This window comes from Hemibagrus wyckioides, linkage group LG17, assembly GCF_019097595.1.
Source record: "Hemibagrus wyckioides isolate EC202008001 linkage group LG17, SWU_Hwy_1.0, whole genome shotgun sequence".
Taxonomy (NCBI): Eukaryota; Metazoa; Chordata; class Actinopteri; order Siluriformes; family Bagridae; genus Hemibagrus; species Hemibagrus wyckioides.
In genome coordinates, this window is record NC_080726.1 from 24629412 (window position 1) to 24651051 (window position 21640).

The 21640-nt window shown below is 36.7% G+C and overlaps 2 protein-coding genes across 2 annotated transcripts; both read right to left on the minus strand.

Moving 5' to 3' along the window:
• Positions 1 to 1170: 1170 nt before the first annotated feature.
• On the minus strand, positions 1171 to 11823 carry p4ha3 (prolyl 4-hydroxylase, alpha polypeptide III). The gene is made up of 13 exons (XM_058414186.1): positions 11644 to 11823; positions 11219 to 11373; positions 10245 to 10468; positions 7797 to 7940; positions 7625 to 7676; positions 7244 to 7407; positions 6421 to 6597; positions 4171 to 4235; positions 3733 to 3892; positions 3542 to 3604; positions 3275 to 3343; positions 2948 to 3044; positions 1171 to 2308 (listed from the first exon to the last, which is right to left on the minus strand). The coding sequence occupies exons 1-13, from the start codon at positions 11820 to 11822 to the stop codon at positions 2238 to 2240; spliced, it is 1620 nt and encodes a 539-aa protein (XP_058270169.1). The 5' UTR covers position 11823; the 3' UTR covers positions 1171 to 2237.
• A 5247-nt stretch (positions 11824 to 17070) lies between these two features.
• Positions 17071 to 20863, minus strand: or95a1 (odorant receptor, family 95, subfamily A, member 1). The gene is made up of 2 exons (XM_058414188.1): positions 18140 to 20863; positions 17071 to 18035 (listed from the first exon to the last, which is right to left on the minus strand). The coding sequence occupies exons 1-2, from the start codon at positions 18232 to 18234 to the stop codon at positions 17072 to 17074; spliced, it is 1059 nt and encodes a 352-aa protein (XP_058270171.1). The 5' UTR covers positions 18235 to 20863; the 3' UTR covers position 17071.
• Between the last annotated feature and the right edge of the window lie 777 nt (positions 20864 to 21640).

Consider the following 21640-nt stretch of genomic DNA (forward strand, 5'->3'; position numbering starts at 1 on the left):
ATTTGAAATTCTTTATTCTGTCCAACAGCTTAAACTGGGCCAACTGGGCATTGGGTCATGCAACAGGATGACTTCCACAAGCCGCACTAGCAAATTGAACTGGATAAAACAAAAATAAAAAATCATGGTATTAGAATGACCAAGTCACAGTCCAGACCTCAGTGAACTGGACCAAAGAAGAACTAAAGTGAAGTGAGAGACTGATAACTCCTACAGGAAATGTTTACTTCAAGTTATTTCTGTTACATTTGCTTCTACATGTTAGTGAATTATATTGTGTTTTTATTTTTCCAGCCTGGTTTTGGATGTTGGGTTTCTTATTGGATTTATGTATTTAAAAACAGTTCTCCTCATAGACAAACACAATGCACAGACGCAATGAAGACGCACAGATGCACAGAAAAATGCTATAGTGACTGCAGTACATTGTAAAACATGGCTAGTGATTATTTAATGTCCTGCAAATTTACAGACTGCCTTTTAAACGATTCCTTTAACATTCAGACATTCTCCACAATAATGGCACAAAAATGTAATAAATTACTACATCATTTAGTGATGGAAACACGCTCAGTACTTACCCTCTCCTTCCATCCCTCTCTCTAACTCTTTCTCTAACTCTTTCTCTCTATCTCTTTCTCTCTATCTCTATCTCTCTCTCACTCTCTATCTATTTCTCTCTATCTCTCTCTCTCTCTCTCTCTCTCTGTGTGTGTGTGTGGGTGCTTTTGCTGATTTTTTTCTCTGTCCTCCTTGTCACTCCATCCAGTTGTGTTGTTACTATGAACCTCATTGCATACATTACTTTCATAAAACTAGATTTAAGATGGGCGGTTAGTATTGCTTTGTAAAACTGCAATTTACTTTCACAAAATTAGGTAACTAACACCATAAGACTATGAAGAAGTAGCGATCATTAATCTTTCGTTCCTATCCAAAACACCAAGCTACTTCTAAATGGCTTCAGAAAAAATAGAAGAACCTCCCTGCAGATAATCATATCAGAAATATTATAACAAATGACAACTTTAATTAGAATAAAGTGAATGATGTAAGAAATGTGTAACATGCACACAACCTCAGACTGGGCTGAATGTTCACTTTTCAGCACAACAACAGTCCAAAGCATATAGCCGAGAGAACGCTGAGGCGGCTTCAAGGCAAATCTCTGAATGTCCGTGGATGGTCCAGCCTCGAAACCTCTGCAGAGAGAACTGTCAGTACACAGATGTTCTCCATCCAATCTAAGCTTCAGAGGATCTTCCAGAAAGAATGGGAGAAACTGCCAACATCCAGGTGTGCAAAGCTTTTATAGATTCAAAGCTGTGATTACTGTAATTACTAAAGTGGCTTCACAAAAATAATTCTGAATTCATTTTTGATTTTAATACAAAACATTTGACAAACTATTTTTTGCATTATCATTACAGCTTATTGTTTTGTTTTTTTTACAAAAAGTAATTTAAATCATTTAAATGTAATTATAGAACACAATGTAAGTGAGCAAAAAAAAAACTGAGGGGTTCTCAATACTTTCCACTCAATGTCCACTTTATTCTGCTTTGGAGACACACATGGAGAATGTATCTGGGCCTGTAAATCATGATGAATAGTGAATAATCTCTACTATAAACTTGCCAAATACAGCATGGTTCACACAGCATTCCTAAAGCAGAGGCCTCTCAGAGAAGTGTGTGTGTGTGTGCATGTCTGGTAACTCTACTTCAGCACTGTCAAATCTCCCTATCACATAAGTAGTAATGTGTGATTGTTGTGACAGGGATAGCTCATAAAGCCTATAGCTCTCAGTGGAGGGCAAAACTGCTGGTCAAGCTCTCATATATTGGATGGATGGAATTTTACCCAGAACCATCACAATATTAAAAATATAAATAAATAAATAACTCCTAGCAGACTACAGAAGTACATATATAAAGCACTATCCAACAATCTCCTAGCAAGAAGTGTTTTATTTAAGTCTATAAGTTACTATGTTCATGCTTAACATTGTACTATATACTGTACTGATAAATTAGGTACATAAAAATTCCTCCTAAAATTAATAGATGCCGGAAAATGCCTAAACAGCACAGTCTGGAGTTCAGTCCAGCTCAGCCAACTCTCCCCGGATTTCCACATCTCCTCTGCCAGTTTCCATGCTCCCCTGCAGAAGTCTGGCCTGTCCTCTTCTTTCGTCCTTACCCACGTAAAGAGGCTCATGCTCCTGATAGTCCAAGTCACTCATAAAGGTTGGGACTGCAAGGCCGACGAAACTCCTGTCCGTACTCATGCACCCATTTATTGGCCACTGAGAGAAAGATTTGGGTTAAACATTATCATTATCATTATCTTACCTTTAAAGTTTATGCATTAAAATGTATAGGTAGAATTATATGTTCAGTGTCAGACATGCTGTATGCATTATTCATTTGTTCATAGCTTTGCTTGCTTTACCAGTCAAATAACTTCTATTATACATCAGTGAAGTAATAAGTTAAGTTCTAGATAAATCAACTTGTAAACTTTCATAACTGACATGATGATATTTTAGCAGACTCTGCACCTTGGAATTGGAATTAAAGAAATCCATAAACTAATGCTAATGCAATTTATTATGTATTATCTCTGCTCTTGATTAACACCAATACCCTGTAGTATAGATTTTGCTTTAATAGATTGCTTGATATATATGATATATGATAGATGAATATGAGATAGGTACTGTAGGCGACTGGAGGACTAAAAGATTTGAGCCCACTCGAGCTTAATATGTAAGTTTACATGGGCCTTGAGGTTGACACACGTCTTATATCCTACTGATAAAACATAGCTGTGTCTCTTTCATCCAGGAATAACCAAATATATAACCAAGCGTGTAAATGTAGGGGCATATATATTACTTGTTCAAAATTGCTATTTAAGTGACACATCAATACATTTTCCTTACCCCATTTATCTCCAGCCAGGACTGGACAACCTGCATGCAGTGTATCTCCATTCCCTTGGCCATTTCTGTGGAGGTTCCACCAGAACAGAGCACTATTCTAGAGAATAAAAAAAACATCTAGCATTTATTACTCCTATAATTATTTGAAAACCTTTGAAACAATAACATAAAAATGAATCTTAGTTGCAGGTTAAAGGGTAGCTAATACATCTCAAAACACTTCCTGGGTAATGGTTACATATCAGTGCTATATACCCAGTTGAATTGTATAATAATGTGCCTTATTCTGAATGTGAATCTATGTCTGTGAGATAATGGGTGATGTACCTCGATTACAGGAATGCTGAAGTTGGCGTAGATGAAGGCAGTGAATCCTCCTGCTTCCACGGAGCTGAGCTGTAGTGCATCTCGATAAATTCATTCACTCATAACAAACACACACCTCATTTTGTATAGATTATACCCTCACTAGTATTGTGAGGGTGAATCATAGGAATATTAAAGGAACATACTTAGATGAGGTCCAGTAGTGCTACGGCATACACACAAGAACTGTTGAAAAAGGCTCTTCTAGGAGAAAAGTGTTTTACTTACATATATCATAAAGGTAGCAATGCGATTTCCAGAGTTCAGTCTGTACAAGGGGCTGGATTCTGACTGTCAGTGTAATGAAAAGAAAAAGACAAAAAAGGTTCTCAGCCAGTTTCTCTTTTTATAGAGTTATATAATTAGCTACATAAAATAGATGATGAGATTCTATTATCAAAAATAAAAACCTTACGTACTGTGGCATGATCAAAATGAGGTTCGTAGTGTCCCCCAATACCGTAGTTGACCACTTGCAGATGTTCTGCATAGGGATGTTGCACATTCAGGCCTGTTAGCAAACTGATACGACGGTCCACCTTGCTAACAGTGGGATGTGCTGAGCTTTTCAACCATGCGCTGGAAGAATAATAAAAGCTCACAACCCATAAAATCACTCAATGGTTCAACGTTTAACAAAACTTTGAAGTGCATAGATATAGTTGTTTTTAAAGTATGTGTATATTTAGAATAGTTACTTGTAACATACAGTGGAGTAAAATGTGAATATTTTTATGTGTCACAAGCCTGCTATGCTGTGAATATAAAGTATGTCCTGTTGTCACAGGGACACTGTCGCTCCAAAGAAAAATGAGTGTGGCAGCATTGATGTAGGCCATAAAATCCACATTCATTACCTCTTGCTGATGCGATAGTCAGCGGTGGACTGGTTCTCAGCTGATGCCACTACTGATCTCCTTAGCTATTGGAAACAAGAACAAGTATAATACATACATATTCCCAATTTCTTAATTTTTAAAATATATATTCATTTTGTTTTTCATTCCATTCTGCTGATCAGCAGTTCATGAAATACTCAACCCAGCTAATCTGGCACCTACAACCATGTCATGGTTACAGTCCCAGATAATTGGATAATTGAATAAACGAGCAGGTGTTTCTACTAAAGTAGTGACTTCCGTGTTTAAATGTCCATAACAACATAACTCCCTAAACAGTTTATTTTCACTTTTTGCTGGATAACCTATACATTATCCTAGTTTATTATTAAATGCAGTAGCACAGCTAACTAGGAACAAATTCAACAGAGAATATACGCACAGCGCTGAAATGTTTTCAACAATAAAAAAACAATAGGCAAAATATTTCAGAATATAACTTGAATTCAGAGAATTTTATAACTGACCATGTAGACAATAATTTAACCACATCATTTTAGCAATTAGAATCCTTTACCTCTCTCCAAACAACTAATTTTACTAATTAACTTTCACAATAATGTGTACCCAATCCATTCCCTAATCAATTCTTTCCTTGCTGGATATGGAACCTAAACACTTTCATCTAGAAGTTTCAAAACCCTTGTTAAAAACCCTATCAAACCTGACCTTTATCTCCAAGATCCTAAAAAATCTCAAGAACAGCAGGTTAAGGCCATATATTTTTGAAGAGAGTAGAACAGTAGAACAGTAGAACAGTAACAGTAGTGTGATCTTTCAGGATTTAGGCCTCATCACAGTTCTGCAGTAGTCCTAGTTAAAGTGGTAAATGACCTACTACTGGCCTCCAATCAGGGTTGTGTCTCCTTGTTTTTGTTGCTTGACCTTAGTGCAGCCTTTGATAACATTTATCATATTATTCTAGATATGGATTAAAAAATCCTGCTGGAGTTAAAGAACCACTCCCTTGTCTGAGGTCTCATTTGATTTATTGTCAGTATCTTGTAGATGAAAATGGACTTCTCTGTTCATACTAAATTCAATATTTGGTGTTCCACAAGGTTCTGTTTTAGGCCCACTGATAATAATCTAATAATCTATTCGTATGAGTTAAAACACTTCAATGTTTTCAGTGACAATTCAGTAGGATTATAATTAATATAAATGTCTTTTTTTTTCTCCAGCGTTTATCAAACCAACATTAAGCGTATGCTATTTATTATTTATTATTCTTATAGTGAAACATGGAAATCATGTGGTTTTCTTCACTGTCTCATTCAGTAAATTCATGTGTGTTTCATGTGACAACACCTCCTAGAGGCCAACCTCAAATTATTTGCAAGTACTTCATCCTGAGCAAGCATCCACGCATGATATCCTGACATCATGCTAGAAGAAGTATAAAACAGTTCACAAAACCAGTTCAATACATAACTAGCAGTGTGCTTGTTAAGGTTACTAAATGTTTATGAGCTGCACTTACAGTATAAGAATAAAGGATCTTTTAGAGTTCGGTTATGCGGTATTATCAGCAGATGGAACAATATGTTACAGATTTACTGCTGGCAAGGAAGTGGGGATTTTATCCTCTGAAGTGTGATGATGGAAAAACCCAAGTGGCTGTTCAATCTACCAACACTAAGCAGAAGTGGAATCACTGATGGTATTCTTGGCATAGCTGTCCTTCCCACATGACTGATTCATCAGATGTGCTTGAAATCAATTCAGAACTGCTTATTCAGATGACAGCATAATAATACTAAAGGCAGTAATGATGGCTCTTTTAAGGAAACCAAATATTTTTGCCTTTATGCATCTTTCCACATATGTGATTCATAATAGGAAGAAATGAACAGCAGTTGATTTGGAACCACGTTTTGGGTCACATTGTCCAAGTGTGAATCATTATTATTTTCAGTTGGGGTTGAGTTTTCAGTTAAAGGTTAAGATTTCTTATGTAGAATATAGATTTAATAATCAAGCTAATTATTATGGTCTATTTTTTTTTATACACAGTAGTTCTGTGTCAACATTGGATCAGTTGTACATTTGCATGTGTACATTTGCACACACACACACACACACACACACACACAGAGAGAGAGAGAGAGCATAATAGCAAAGGCTTATATATAAAACAATATCATGCCACTAGGATATATATGAAAAATCTGCAGCTTTTTAAAGATTTATTTGTAAAACACTCACTGCTGGCATTGCAGACTCCCTGATGCATTGGGCCTCTGCTCCTGTGATAAAGTCATGAAACAGGACAACATAAGGCTGCAGGCTCACCAGCTCACGTTTCATGGGTTGCAGGAGCAGGCCAGGATTTCCGTTGGTGTAATGGTCACAAAAAAGTCTTGGGTTTTCATAATGTTTTGGCTGCAAGCAAAGAACCCATCTGAGCTTTATTTACTGTATTACTTCAAAAACCTTACTGACTGGTAACGTCTTTGTTTCTTCATGTTTTAGCATATTCAGAGTAAGCAGAGCTGAGAAGCTTGGGCAGCAGCTATGCTTCATGTACTATAACAAAACATATTATAACAGAAAATCCTGAAATACAAAAAACAGTAAAAATGTTAAAATTACAAGTGATTAAATAAACTCAATATAACTGTGGAATTTATACAGCTGCAAAAGTAAAGAGAGTTTTCAGTCAACATCTCTCCAAGTCTTTTGGCTGCCTTCCTGACAGAGCAGATATATTGGACCACTTTCTTCACAAAGGAAAGACATATGGGAAAAATTACAAGTGACTTTCATAGATATAGATGGCCCTATGAACTGAACTCGTGAGTATAGATTGTTTTTGCTTAAGTTGAATCCTTTCGAAAATTTGATGAGAATCAATATTTTACTATTTGTTTATTAATTTATGGTTAATGTTTATTTTTCATGCAAAAACAAACAAATCTAGGTCTTAAACCTAACTCCATCCATTCATTTTCACTGAAATACAATACCTAGGTAGAATGAATGCACTGGAACAAACCATTAATTAGCTTATAACACGCTGTAATCTTACCTGAGATCCCTGGCTTTGGCAAAGGGTTTCATAAGTGTCTCTTGTTCTCAGATAGGTGGTACTGGGTCTCTTTAATCCAGACCCTAGGCTTGGAATGGCAGGACTTTTAACCAGAAGTTTTTCATACTTCTGCACATTTAGCAGAACCCTTGTGTTTGATGGATCTATAAGAGAAAATGAAATTTGTAAAAGTAAATACAGATAATAACAGGACACTGAACTGAGTAGTGAACTTTGCTTGTAAAATCAGGTCTGAAGTCTTTGAGAAGGCTCCCCTTCTTTGTTGTATGATACAGAAAACAGCTGTTCTGTAAACTGTGTTAAATCTTACCATCACACATGACATTCTATTAGTTTACAGTTTAAACAGAAGGAGTTTACCATGATGTAGCAGCTCCAAGGACAGACTGAGTGCAGAGGAGATGTTTCCTGTCTGAAGCCATTGAAACAAAAGGTTAATAAAGTGAACCTCCAAACCCATGAACAGTGTTTTAACACACACTACTTTACTGAACCAAAAACTTTAGCCACAACCAATCCAAGGACTGTGTACCTTGAAGTGAGAGAAAGCTAAGTAATCTAGGGCATCTTCCAAAGTGCCCTCGTTTTCTGGGCTCCTGTTAATGCCTCGAAAAAGCCGCACTGCCTCCTCAAGCCATTGTACAGAGTGATAGTAATCCTTCCCATGGTAGGCCACCTGGAAAAGGGAACTATGGGTTAAGTGAACACAAATAAGCAAACAAACAAATAAACAAACTATTATTTAGAACAACTATACACATTTCTCGATTCAATGCAACCCTAACCAGAAAAAAAGCAGTAAACTAAAAGCTTAGTCTATGGTGTTTAAGTGGTTTCTTTAATCAAGCATGGACTCTTGAACATGTCTACTGGGCCCATGCCCAGGGGCCCATGGTTTCACGGGCCTCAAAGCCAGTACTTTTGCACTTTGAAGATGTCACAAGAAAGTGACTGTTTATCAGTTTAGTTTTCTTTATGACTATTGGGGTCGAATCCTCTTTTATTGCTGCTGTTCAGTATGGACCATCCAAAGGTATGGTTCATTATGACCCAGCAAGTTTTTTTCACCCCAATCTGTCCAAATAGTGCCCTTTATCTAATATAGCAGCATGTCTATAACTAGTCCATAATTGCACTGACACTTGACCATAGAGTTGTGGGGCAGTGTGGGGCATTAAAAATGCAGAAAGTGTAGCTTTTGGAAGTGTTTTGCATTGTGAAATGTTATTCACCTGCATTGTGCTCTTGTGGTGTCTCGTTTGATATAATAATATATATTTTATCATATTTAAAGCAAGGAAAGCTTATGTGGACTAAAAAGATGGTCACTCCCATATTGACCACCAAAAAACATCTTCGAAACCAAACAATAGAAGTAAATGCCATCATGTCCTCTTATATATACATTGAAACCACTCCTGTTGGGCAAGAATAATAGTTCCCCACCTAGCTCAGAAGAGTTATAATTGTATGCAGTGGTCAAAACAAGCGCTAATAAGGTCCATTGGGCTAGGAATCATGCTGCCCTGTGCTTGCTCTGTATACATTTTCAGTAGGAATGGAACAGTGGACAGGACACTTAATAACATGGTCACCACAGTTAATGCCATATTGGGCTAGTTTAAAAAATAAACTGGAGCTTCTGAGAACTCAGAATCCACATAGAACTCAAAAAACACAAAAACACACCACAGCCTAAAACATGGCAGCCACTGACTATAATCTCAAAGTATATGATTATCTGACTTAGCAGGCCTTCAGGTTACGTGTTAGAGGTTCTGGTTTTTGATCTCCCCTTGATTCCTGGTTTTTGTATTTTGGATCTTACCCATAAACTGTTGTTGTCAATTCTAAGCTGCAATTTAATTCGTCAATGACCCCATCGTATGACATCCACACAGTGTGCATAATTTGAAATAAGTGTTCACTAAAGTGGAATCTTTCTCTCCCACAAAAAGGATGAGAAAAATAAGTGGGTAGTGAGTTCGCATCACAAATTGTGACAATGACCATGAGAGCAAATTTGACAAAACTTGCAAAAACAAAAATTTGCCAAATATTAGAGCATAATAGTTTTTATTATGCTCTAAAAATTCTAAAGATAGCAGTCTAGTGTGACAGCCTCCCAAAATTTGTTTGTTTTTATTTGCGACCAATAAAATCAACACTGATGATCCACAGCTACATTTGGGCACAACTCCTGGCATGTTTGCTAAAATGGAATGAGAAAAGATTACTTTAAGTAGATATTCAGTGCAATTAGATAGTCACAAGTCACATAGATTTGTGACTACAATATTAGAACGTGTTACCCTATATTTTTTGTCGACTCTTTCAGGAATTAATGGTAGAAAAAATCGCATCACATTTATGGGATAAGAGTCATGCTTCAGCAGCTGGCAATGTTTCTTATGTATATGTTGTGAAAACCCCACACTATATTCTGTAAGTTTGTTATCCTTCTAGTATAAAACATATGACAAAACCTCATTTTCATCAACATCACCAGCACCAGCCTGTTATTTCACAAAATTTCAAAGTTTCCAATCAGAGATGTGTGTTCAGATGCTGTATTGCGTACCTGTATTTTCAGATAACCCTGGTATATTCAGGTACTGTAACAAAACATGCAGTTTAATCAACTTTCCTTCATCATTATGTTGTCTACCTTGAGGATAATTATGCTCCTGTTAGTGGTAATTAGTGTATACTGTATAATTACCTATACTGACTTTTGCTGCACTTGCTGTTACTTCATCCAGTCTTGTGTACATTGGCTAAGTATTGTCTTATTTGTTGCGCCATAGCTGGAGGCTCCCACTTTGTCCACATATGAATGAGATGCCAATAAAATGTACTCGATTTAATGTATCAAATGATGTATACACAGACGTCCAAATAATGGCCGTATACAACACCAATGACAAACAGCAACAGAAAAGGAATCCAAAGCAGCTGCTGTACTTTCCAGGTAGCCTACCTTTCCAACAAGAAAGCAGTCATCCCCAGAGAGAGAGATGCCTACAGATGGCTTGTAAATATCAACTATGCTTCCATTTCTGATCCGCTGGAAATGACCTTTCACCATTCCGTCCACTTGAAGAGAATACACGTCCTGGAGTCTCAACAGCCCCTGTGCTGCCCCTTGGAGGTCTTCTTGCTTTGGCAAAGTACCTTCTATCCTCTTATAAGAACCCTTCAGTGCTAAAATACCAGAGGGATAAATGATGAGGCACTGTTCATGATCATTATCACCATAGTGTCACTGTTTTAAATGATACTAAAGAAACTAAAAACTAAAAAGTGTTACCTAGTGTTATGTAACTGTCACTGTTTGCATAAAAGTTTTTTGGGGTCTCTTTTCTTAAATATTGTTTATATTGCTAATACATGTGATAAAAATCTTCTGGGTATTTTATGAATGCACTGCTAGAATCGAAAAGAGACATCTGTTGGCAATTGGTGGCTTGTCCATAGGGGTAGGTGAAGAAGGAAATTTATCAGCTGTTCAACAAAAGTGTATAATGTCCTCATTCCCAATTCCATGTATTTTAGATTTCATTAAATTACTAATGACCTTTGAGTTCTTCTTTTTATTTAGATTAATAGATTGTTTGTTATTAGCTGCTTTTTTTTTTTTACAATGCATAAGTACAAGACATTGCGTGTGTAAATTGCAAAAAGATATTTTAAAGAACAATTATTATTATTAATAATAATAATAATAATAATAATAATAATAATGCGCAAATTTTTCTGCAGTCATTTAAGGTGGTATGAAATTTAAGGTGGAACAGCAATTTCGAATAAGAAACAGAATTGAGAAAGAAGCTTCAGCCTTCTGGTCAACAGTAAAAATCAAGTGTGACAGCCTCTTATATAATATTACATATATAATTATACAATATTCATTTAGTTATTAATTTATGTTGTTATTAATCTCATACAAACTACCTTGGGCATTTTCTTCGCCTTTGTTGCTGTAGATTATGTTCAACCATTCAGACTGTAATCTCTTGATGAGTGTAAATGCTGCCAAAGGATTATCCATGGACACTGATGAATCATTGTGTGTCCCCGTGTGAAATGCAGAAACCTTCGTGTAGAACCTGAAATGTTTGAGATATATGCTGGCCTTGTAATATTTCAATTTATCAAAAATAAACACTTGAGAGAAACACACAGAGTGTTCCCATCACTTAAAATCATGTGTAAAATGGAATCATTGCCCCATTTTTCAGATTTAATATAATTGTAAAATTTGCCCTCTAATTAAATGATCATAATTCAATTAATTAATTCCAAATAATGACAACTTCTACTGACACTGAGTCAGGCCTCACTCTAAGTGTCTATCAAGAATAAACTTGTTCACTCACCGTTTAATATCTTCAAGTCTTTGAGTTTCCCGATCAAGGTATCGTCTCAAATGATCAATGAGTTGTCTTTCTGATAAAATGTTTTGCTTTATGCTCATCATTGAGGTGTAAACCTCCCCGAGTGAACGATGGCACATGTGCAGGACGAACCATAGTGAAAGCAACTGGAAACACCACATTTCAGAGAGTGTGCTTCCTTCATAACAAGCGAAACCTGAGTACACACACACACACACAAACCCACTCACACACACACACACACTTTCCAGTGACTTGCTCAACCTCAGCCCTCATGCGTTCTCCTTAAAGAATCTCTCGCAGAAAGTATGCTGAGCCAAACTGCTTCACAGCTCGTCGTCGTTTTCAGAGGCCCCCAAACATACTTGGTGCGATACGCTAAAGAATGCTGTGTTTGGGATCTACTGATCTTCTCTGCAATGTCAACTATTTCTAATTCACTATTTCTAATTCAACTATTTCTAATATTTCTATTTCAACTATTTCTAATATCATTCATTTCTAATTACATTAGCTAGCTATTCAAAACAATTTACCTTATATACATTATAAACATAATCTGAGTGATGAAGGTTATATTCTTCTGTTACATTTACATGCCATTATATTGCAGAGAAATGTCTACTGCAATGCAACCACATTATTTTTCCATGAGATAAGAAAAAATATAATGAAAGAAATAATAAAACCAACAAATAATCAATATAACATCATATTTATCTTATATATTTATAGCCTTAGTTTCTTTATATCATGCCTCTCATTTCATAACCTTATAATACTTACCTTATTAATATTATTTTTATAGTCTGTATTCTAATGTCATAAATAAAGACCAATACTTATGTATAGTAAATGTGATTCTGGTTCTGATTCGGACATGTGCAACTCACTATACAGCTTTTTGCTATTTGGGAAAATGTTTATTTAGATCTTTGAGTGTAATATATGACCTAAACCCATCAGTGCTGTAAGACACTTCCCCCTATAGGAAATTATTTAAACTTCACATTTTTATTTATTCATTCCTCTTCAGGCATCCATCACAGCTGACAGAATAATGGACTGATTTGTACATTTAAAAACACAACACAACATTTTACAAGCACAGCCTGTCACAAGCCCACTATATATTGAGATACTTTTCTTGCCTTGATGAAACCAGAAACATAAGCAGGATTAAGAAAGATGTCTTTGAGAGATGATGAATAAAGCATTAATGTGAATTAAGATGATTGAAGTAATTGACCAAATATCCAACAACTAAAAAGAAGAGTTCAAGTAAAAGGCTCACACTGAAACACAGATATCTATACGTTTACATGCAAAGATAATCCCCAGATAAGTGGATTCCTAATATACTCGATGTGTCTAACATATTTGCTGTTAAAATCACTAATATGTTACTAATATGTTTTTGTCTTAAAGTGTGCACTGCTGTCCTGTTTTACAGTCTGATAGGACCATCATTAAAGTGAAGTGTTTAACTGAATGTGTTTCATTTAAATCGATCTATCAGTCAGATTATTAATGGAGTATTAGGCTGTAAACATTGTAAATGACAATTATAATATTGTGTCAGTAACCAGTGTTTCAATATCTTTGTACGAGCACTTTCTGAACACTGATGTCATAATATGTGATCTCCAGAACGATTACAGAAGAAAATATAGAAACATTAACCAAATCAAAAAACTTTTTTCAGCCAAAAACCATTCTTTATCCTTAGTACAGGGATCACTTGATGTGACAGCCCTCATGTGTCCTAACAGAGTACAATCACAACATGTGACCCCACTGTAAATGTAACTTATAAACACAATTTGGCCAAACATTTGTGGACACCTGAACATCACACCTATATATGGTTCTTTTCCAAACTGTGGCCACAAAGTTGGAAGCACACAACATTACAAAATGCATGTTGTATGATTACAATTTCCTTTCACTGAATCTAAGATGGCCAAAACCATTCCAGTATAAAAAATGCCACGAAGGTCCACCAAGACATGGTGTGCTGTAATTAGTGGGGAATAAAATTGAGTGTCCTGCACAAAGCCCTGACCTCAACCCCATTGAATACTGCTAAGATGAACTGAAACTTAAACCCCAGGCCTCCTCACCCAACATCAGTGCCTGAAAATCCATACAGCCAAACTCCTGAACTGTGGGGCTATTACAGTAGTAGAGAGGGACTGTATGCAGAATGGTATGTTTAAAAGGCACATATGGGTATAATTATTAGGTTCTCACAAACCTTTGGCCATATAGTGTGTGTAACTCCAGGAAAACAAGCAGGAAATTGTAAAATGTAAAAAAAAAAAAATCTTTTCATTTAAATTTATTGTTGTTGTTCTTTCAACTGCTCGTGTTCATGGTCGCCACAGTGGATCATTTGGTCCATATGTTTTGATTTGGCACAGGTTTTATGCCAGATACCGTTCCTGACGCAACCCTCTTATTTTATCCAGGCTGTGGCAATGAGAGAGCATGGGATCCTGCTGCTGGACCACCAGGAGGCACTTTTTTCATTTAAATTTGGACTTCGGACCGTATACATAAACAATATTTGCTTTGCAAATAACTTCACGTGAGAATATAAAAATTCATTTTCACGAGCAGCTACCCATTAAATAACAATTAACAAATGACTGACAACTAACAACTAAGGTAACACTTTATATTCCTGTCCATCAACTAAGATAACTACCTAGACACTAAGCAGAAATAAATCAGTAGTTCTTCATTAACACATATCCTATTCTTTCTAACAACTAAGAAGTAATAAGTTTAAGTTTAAATGAAGTTTAATCATTTCTAAGTGCAGTGCAGTGTATTACAGAGTTACTGAACAATATTGTATATAAAAAAATAAAAATTGACCATATTTTGTTGTGTAGTGTTTGAGGTAAATGTAAAAACATATCTATATAAAATGCAACATGTAAGGCCTCTTAATGTCAGGACTCCCCACACATGTCTAGCAGCACAGTTTTAGTTGTTAAACTGATGTCATTACCAAGAATTGGTACCACATGGCATTTGTGTGCAGAGGTTCTACAGTTGCAAAGTTAACTATTAGAAAAATACCAGATGACAAATGTAATGTTTTGGGGTTACTTCTCTTATCCTCAGGGCTTTAACACAGCAATATTACAACCTTTCTGATAGATTGATTAAACTTTACCATTTTCTTGATTAAGCTTTCATTTTCATACCTTTATTCTTTTATTATTTTCTTTTGTCCTTTATTTTTATCTTCAAGCAGTATTTAGCCCCAGACTGTTTTTCTATTATAGGCTCATAGCATGACATGTTCTACAACATCTGGAATTCTAATACATGCATTACTACTCTGATATTATATGCGATAAAAAAGGCTAATGCTTTGCAAAGCACAGTAACTCACCTTCCATCAAAATTACATGCAAGTTTTTTTTTAAATAAATAACACTCGTAAATAAACATTTAAAATCCACATACTCAGAGCTCATGACCTCAATTTAGCATTTTATTAAGTTGTGCTAACAAAGAAGTGTTTGTGTGAGATATTAAAATATGAAATGCAAAATAAAAATATGTACTGAGGGTTAGGGATGAAGCTTGAAGACATGTTGCTAAAAGAAACCAAATTCATGTGTAAATTAAAATAACCAGAAGAATTTACCTTAAAGTTTAGAACTTAAAGGTTTGAAAAAAGAGCTATTAAATATGGTACAGAAACAAAGGCCCAGAAAATGACTGTAATCATGTCTTTTCCCAAAAGAACAATGCCAGGGATTTGACAGCAATTTGGGTGAATGCTTCACAACTTTTCCATTTTTTATTTGTACATAATTTTGCAAACTATTTGATAGTTGATTTTCCACCTGGGTTTTGGGTTGCATATCCATGACATAATCTTAAATAAGTCCAGTTCAGTTTCAGGTTGTAATACTACATTCAGTTATTCAATCAATCAAACATGTGGTGCAATCCACTGCAACAAGTCATGCAGTTACAGGTCAAGAGCTTCGGTTAATGTTCACATCAAAGATCAAAACAATGACTTTCACTCACAACTATATTATAGTTGTTGGTGCCAGATGGGCTCGTCCGAGTTTTTCAGAAACTGGTGATCTGAGCCTCTATAGGTTACTGAATGATGTGGAGTGGCAGCTCTGTGGGCAAAAACAGGCATCTACATTCTACAGTCTCAACAAAACTGGACAATTGTAGATTATAAGACCAGTTGATTCAGTGCAACTGACAGATGAAGGGGTTTTCTCATTTTTACACTCAGAGCGGTATATTAAATAATTTAATACCTTTTATGTGTCTTTCTAACATGTACAGAGTGGCATGCTATTGTCACTTTTACCTCCTTTCCTGAGTCCTATTATTTGCAGTACCTGGCTTTATATGACTTTTGGTCTTTATTTTTCAGAAGTTGTACCTATACAGTGACAGCAAACATGCATGTGATCAGTTAGTTGGGTGTTGTGGCCGAATTACTAGTATGCAATGGGGCATAAATTTGCCTGTCTTTCTGGAGCTATTCACTCTGTGCAGGACCTGAAGTGTATAAATGAACTCTTTGAGGCTAAATCTGCAATCCTAGTGCTGGATATTTCAGTCAAGAGTAATGTTAATGCTGCATAGTAATGAAAAACATTTTAATAATGGAAACAGCCCATCTTGTCAGGCCTAAGGGAATGAGGACTTCTGTATCCTCAACCCTGTACCCAGATAGAGAGAAATGAGGATTGGGCAGTAATTACATTACATTACAAATGTGAATAGTATAAGATCATAACATTTGTATGTATATGCATTACTTATGAACAGTTAAATACATTCTAGCTAAGCAAATTATATTGCAAGGTGTGCTGCAGTCTGTTCTACCAGGTGAATCCCTGCTCATTGTTTTTCTATAGAAAAAGACATGACAACTGTGAGGGACATTTTGATATGTTTTAAACATTGATAGGTCATTAATGAAAAGCAGTTATTTATGTGTAATGCACTTTATATACAGTTTTTTAATTCCATGCTTGTTACTTTAAATCATTTCTAAGCTGTTGCATAAATGTCTTTAATGAGATAAAACCCTTCACACATGTGGCCATATACAAATTTCTTAAGAAATTATTACTGTGTTCTTGAGGGCCGCATTAATAATTTGTTAGATGATGGCAACAACTTCACGTATTTAACATCTGAATTCTGGCATTTTTCCAACTATACACAGTTAGATTTAAACTAAACCATACTCCAGTTCTTATCAATTATTATTACACATGTTGGTTATGTTGTGTCATGGAAGACTTCAAATTGGCTTTTAATATCTTTCAACGACATAGAAACCGGCCTAATGTAATGAAAATGACAATTACAGTACTTCTTGGTTACTTTCCCCTGTGTTTAATGCTCATTTGGAAATTTTATGTGGCCCAATGCGAGCCCTGCAGCAAGGCATGGCTTTTTTCATGTAGATTCTCAGGCTCTCATCTCTGAGGCCATAAATGAGTGGGCTGAGAAAGCGTGGCAGCAACACAAAGCAGAAGTAGTTGAAAAATTGAATATGTTCCTGCATCCATCTGACGTTCAGCACAATCAAGTTTTCAGTAATAGGGAATGTGAAGACCATCATACTCAGAAGCAGCTGGAATCCATGCAACACCACGGTGTGTAGGGCTTTGGTTACAGAGGCCCGGTCCTGACGCATCTTTCGGGTCTCCAGAAGGATCCGAATGTAAGTGAAAAAAATGATGGCGGCCACTGCAGCAAAGAAAATTGCATTCACGGCCACTTTGAAGAGAGTCTGGATGGGCAAGCTATTAAGAACTGTGGTTTTGCAGGCCAGCGGGGTGGTAAACACATCCCAGCCCACACTGGGGCGCATCAGGATGAAATCCACTGTAGGAGGGATACAGCTGATGATCCACAAGCTTAACGCAATCACCCAGATTCTTTCCGGCCTCCAGGAGATGGGTCGGCTCAGCGGGTAGAAGATCGCCACATAGCGCTCTAGTGACATGGCAGCTAGGATTAATGGGCCATTCTGAAAGGTGGCAACAGAGACAAAGAGCAGTGGTGCACAGTAGATGATGGCAAACTTCACATTGCCCATGACAAATAGAAAGAGCAGCACAGAAGTGAGTAGCTGCAGTGTGTCATTAACCAGCATGTAAGCAAACAGGATGTAGCGTGAGCTGTCGAAGAATTGCCGGTGTGAGGCAAATGTATGCAGCATCAGCAGGATGCAGTAGAGAAAGACACAGAACAGCGGGATCACCACACACACCTTTAGGATGATGGATGTGCTGTTGTTGGATGTGCCATTGTCTGGGAATTCGGTCAGATTTTGCATAATGTCAACAACTCTGCACAGCCTAAAATGCAAAATAAAATAAAAAAGGTGGCAATGCAGTTGATTTTGGAATTAGGTGAATAAACATTGTGTGCTAAAACATATAAAAGTACTTGACAAACATACTGTTGTTTTGAATGTGGTGCATTAGATCTGGAATAACACAAAACAAACAGCATGAGTTTCTTTGTTGCTTGTCTAGTTAAAGAAAGAAAATACATCAGAGTGGAATCATTATCATCAGTTCATGGCATGAATACAGCTGGAAAATACTGAAAGTTGAAATATAAAAACATGAAATCGGGATTATTTTAAGATTATTAAATACTTACCGCAGTCTCCGATGGCAGAGCAATTAAAGGATATTTTGAGAAGGAGAGACAAGTTTTATACATTTCATCTTCGTCATGTGAGGAAGAGGACCGTTCCTTAGGGGTTTGCTTTACTTTGTCACTAGAAAACTGCTTTTGCAATTTAACAGCATTTTCAATCCCCACAATATTTTAGATTTACAGTGTTTGTGTATAAAACATGTTTAATTTTTTCTCTACCATGTGTAATGAAAGTTGGTTATTAAGATAATTACAATCCCATTAGTGTAAAAGTGTATTTTTACACAGTGTTTGAATGTGTTGAATGAACATTATAAATAATTATGAATCCTGTAGTGTGAAATAAACCGATATTTAGCTAGAGTGCATTTGTAATAACAAAACCTTTTTCTTCAAGGGTTCTGATATTAAATAATGTAAAAACTGGAACACACCATCACTGAAACTGACAATTTATTGCTAAAAATGATGTAGTTTGCAGCTATTGGCTTCCCAGTGCACGCATGTCTGAGTGACATTAATTCCGGAAAAGGAAAATTAGTTCCCCACAGGATGGAATAGAGGCCAAGTTAAACTTATGTGCCTGTTATTTAGTAATTTTTTTCTGTAATTTAATCATGGGTGTTTTGTGATACTGAAATATCTGTGGAGTTTTGTTTGTTTTGATTGATTTTTTTATTTATTTAATAGATGCCTCTGGATGTTGGTTAAATGCTATTTGCTCTCTATCTCTCATTTATTTGTCATCATGGTTGATTTAATTATAAAACACTGACATATGTCACTGTTGTGCATAGCAAGTTCATTTTGTTGCAGTGCATTGACCCTGGTGATGGATGTACCCACATAATCCAGTTAATATTCAATAAATATACATCATTAGACAGAATAAATTTCAGACAGAGCATGCAGCACTTGTTTGTTACTCAACATTGTTCTTAAATCCCATGTGGCTAATTATGTGTTGTGAAAAACAAGCAGATTCTGAATTATTAAACACATTCTTTAGTAATATTTTATTACATGTTATTTGGGAAAGCTATTGATGTATAAATGTAGCCATGGCCTCTTGGTCATAAGAGACCTAATTCCCTCCCTGCTTCCTTTGGTAATTAAACTGAACCAAAAAAGAAAGAAAAGTACAAATAGGTTTTGGGTCTGATTATGCCACAGGGAGAAAACCCCACAACTCTAATTACTTGATCATGTCGTTATTTGGTAAACATGCTGATGTAATGTTTATCCACAGAAAAATCACTATGTTCATGTCTGGGGTTTCTAGGGTTATTACTATCATTATTGTAAGAATGATTAAAAAGAGTACTTGATTCATTCTGGTCATAGTAATGGGGTGGGAAATGATTTTATACTACAAAAGCACTTCTGTCTGCTAAATGCTTTAAAATGATATATAAAAGGATCTGAAGCCAGTTCTGGGAATACTGGGTGAGATGACACATGAGGTGAGACTCACAGGGCACCATGCACTCACATATTTGCACTCCTAGGCCTCATTCCTATAGAGTAGAAAGCAACCGGATGTGGGAGGAAACTGGAGAACCCAAATGAAACCACAGAGATAAGAGGAAAAGGTGTACAACTCATACTGCATAGTAATGCTTACCACTATACCACCGTACGGCCCAAAAAATATATAAAGCTAAGGGTAAAAGTTATATATGCTTAGACAAAAGATATTCAATCTCAGCTTTTTCACCTGAGTTAACGTCAGAGGTCATTTTCAAACAAAGAATGTAACAGATTTATTTTAGCTCTAATTCACTACACGAAAAAGATAAGTCAAAAGTTTACATACACCAACATCTCTTTAAACTCAGAAATTGATGTAATGACATTTAGAAGGATCTGTTTCGGTCAATTGCCATAATTCAGAGTTAATTGGGAGTGCACACATGACTGTGAAGGTGCCTACAGTGGGATCAAATGCTCTTTTAGCCTTCATAGCCTTTCTTTCTCAGTTAGAAATTATTTACAGTTCCACCTTAAAGGAGCAAATTCTTGACAGCTGAAGGTACCACAGGCATCTGTACAAAGATTGTATGTAAATATAACAATTGGGGGACCACACATAGTGATGCATCATTCAGAAAAAAACCCAGAATTAACTCTCAGAGATCAACAAATGTTGGTCAAAGGTTCAACTGAACCTTAAGGCAACAACAAAGCGAGGAGCAAAGTCCCCAAACTAAGCCAGTTCTGGTGTAACTCAAAGCAATGTTCTGGCCTTGTTAGTGACTGGCCCTGAAGTGACATGTAACAGTGACAGAAAACCACAAAAATAAAAATGTGGAGAGACCTAAGCTGATGAAGATACACTATATTGCCAAAAGTATTTGCTCACCCATCCAAATAATCAGAATCAGGTGTTCTAATCACTTCCATGGCCACAGGTGTATAAAATCAAGCACCTAGGCATGCAGACTGTTTTTACAAACATTTGTGAAAGAATGGGTCGCTCTCAGGAGCTCAGTGAATTCCAGCGTGGAACTGTGATAGGATGCCACCTGTGCAACAAATCCAGTCGTGAAATTTCCTCGCTCCTAAATATTCCACAGTCAACTGTCAGCTGTATTATAAGAACGTGGAAGTGTTTGGGAACGACAGCAACTCAGCCATGAAGTGGTAGGCCACGTAAACTGACGGAGCGGGGTCAGCGGATGCTGAGGCGCATAGTGCGAAGAGGTCGCCAACTTTCTGCAGAGTCAATCGCTACAGACCTCCAAACTTCATGTGGCCTTCAGATTAGCTCAAGAACAGTGCGCAGAGAGCTTCATGGAATGGGTTTCCATGGCCGAGCAGCTGCATCCAAGCCATACATCACCAAGTGTAATGCAAAGCGTCGGATGCAGTGGTGTAAAGCACGCCGCCACTGGACTCTAGAGCAGTGGAGACGCATTCTCTGGAGTGACGAATCGCGCTTCTCCATCTGGCAATCTGATGGACGAGTCTGGGTTTGGCGGTTGCCAGGAGAACGGTACTTGTCTGACTGCATTGTGCCAAGTGTAAAGTTTGGTGGAGGGGGGATTATGGTGTGGGGTTGTTTTTCAGGAGCTGGGCTTGGCCCCTTAGTTCCAGTGAAAGGAACTCTGAATGCTTCAGCATACCAAGACATTTTGGACAATTCCATGCTCCCAACTTTGTGGGAACAGTTTGGAGCTGGCCCCTTCCTCTTCCAACATGACTGTGCACCAGTGCACAAAGCAAGGTCCATAAAGACATGGATGACAGAGTCTGGTGTGGATGAACTTGACTGGCCTGCACAGAGTCCTGACCT

Bases quoted from the DNA above. Each gene is read 5' to 3' on its own strand.
- or95a1 (XM_058414188.1), bottom strand. From the start codon at position 18,234: ATGTATTTTCTTTCTTTAACTAGACAAGCAACAAAGAAACTCATGCTG. The intron at 18,036-18,139 runs GTATGTTTGTCA...TTTGCATTTTAG, and splicing joins GCACCACATTCAAAACAACA to GCTGTGCAGAGTTGTTGACA.
- p4ha3 (XM_058414186.1), bottom strand. From the start codon at position 11,822: ATGTGGTGTTTCCAGTTGCTTTCACTATGGTTCGTCCTGCACATGTGC. The intron at 7,677-7,796 runs GTACACAGTCCT...CAATGGCTTCAG, and splicing joins TAGCTTTCTCTCACTTCAAG to ACAGGAAACATCTCCTCTGC. The intron at 4,236-6,420 runs GTGAGTGTTTTA...TGTTTCCAATAG, and splicing joins GGGAGTCTGCAATGCCAGCA to CTAAGGAGATCAGTAGTGGC.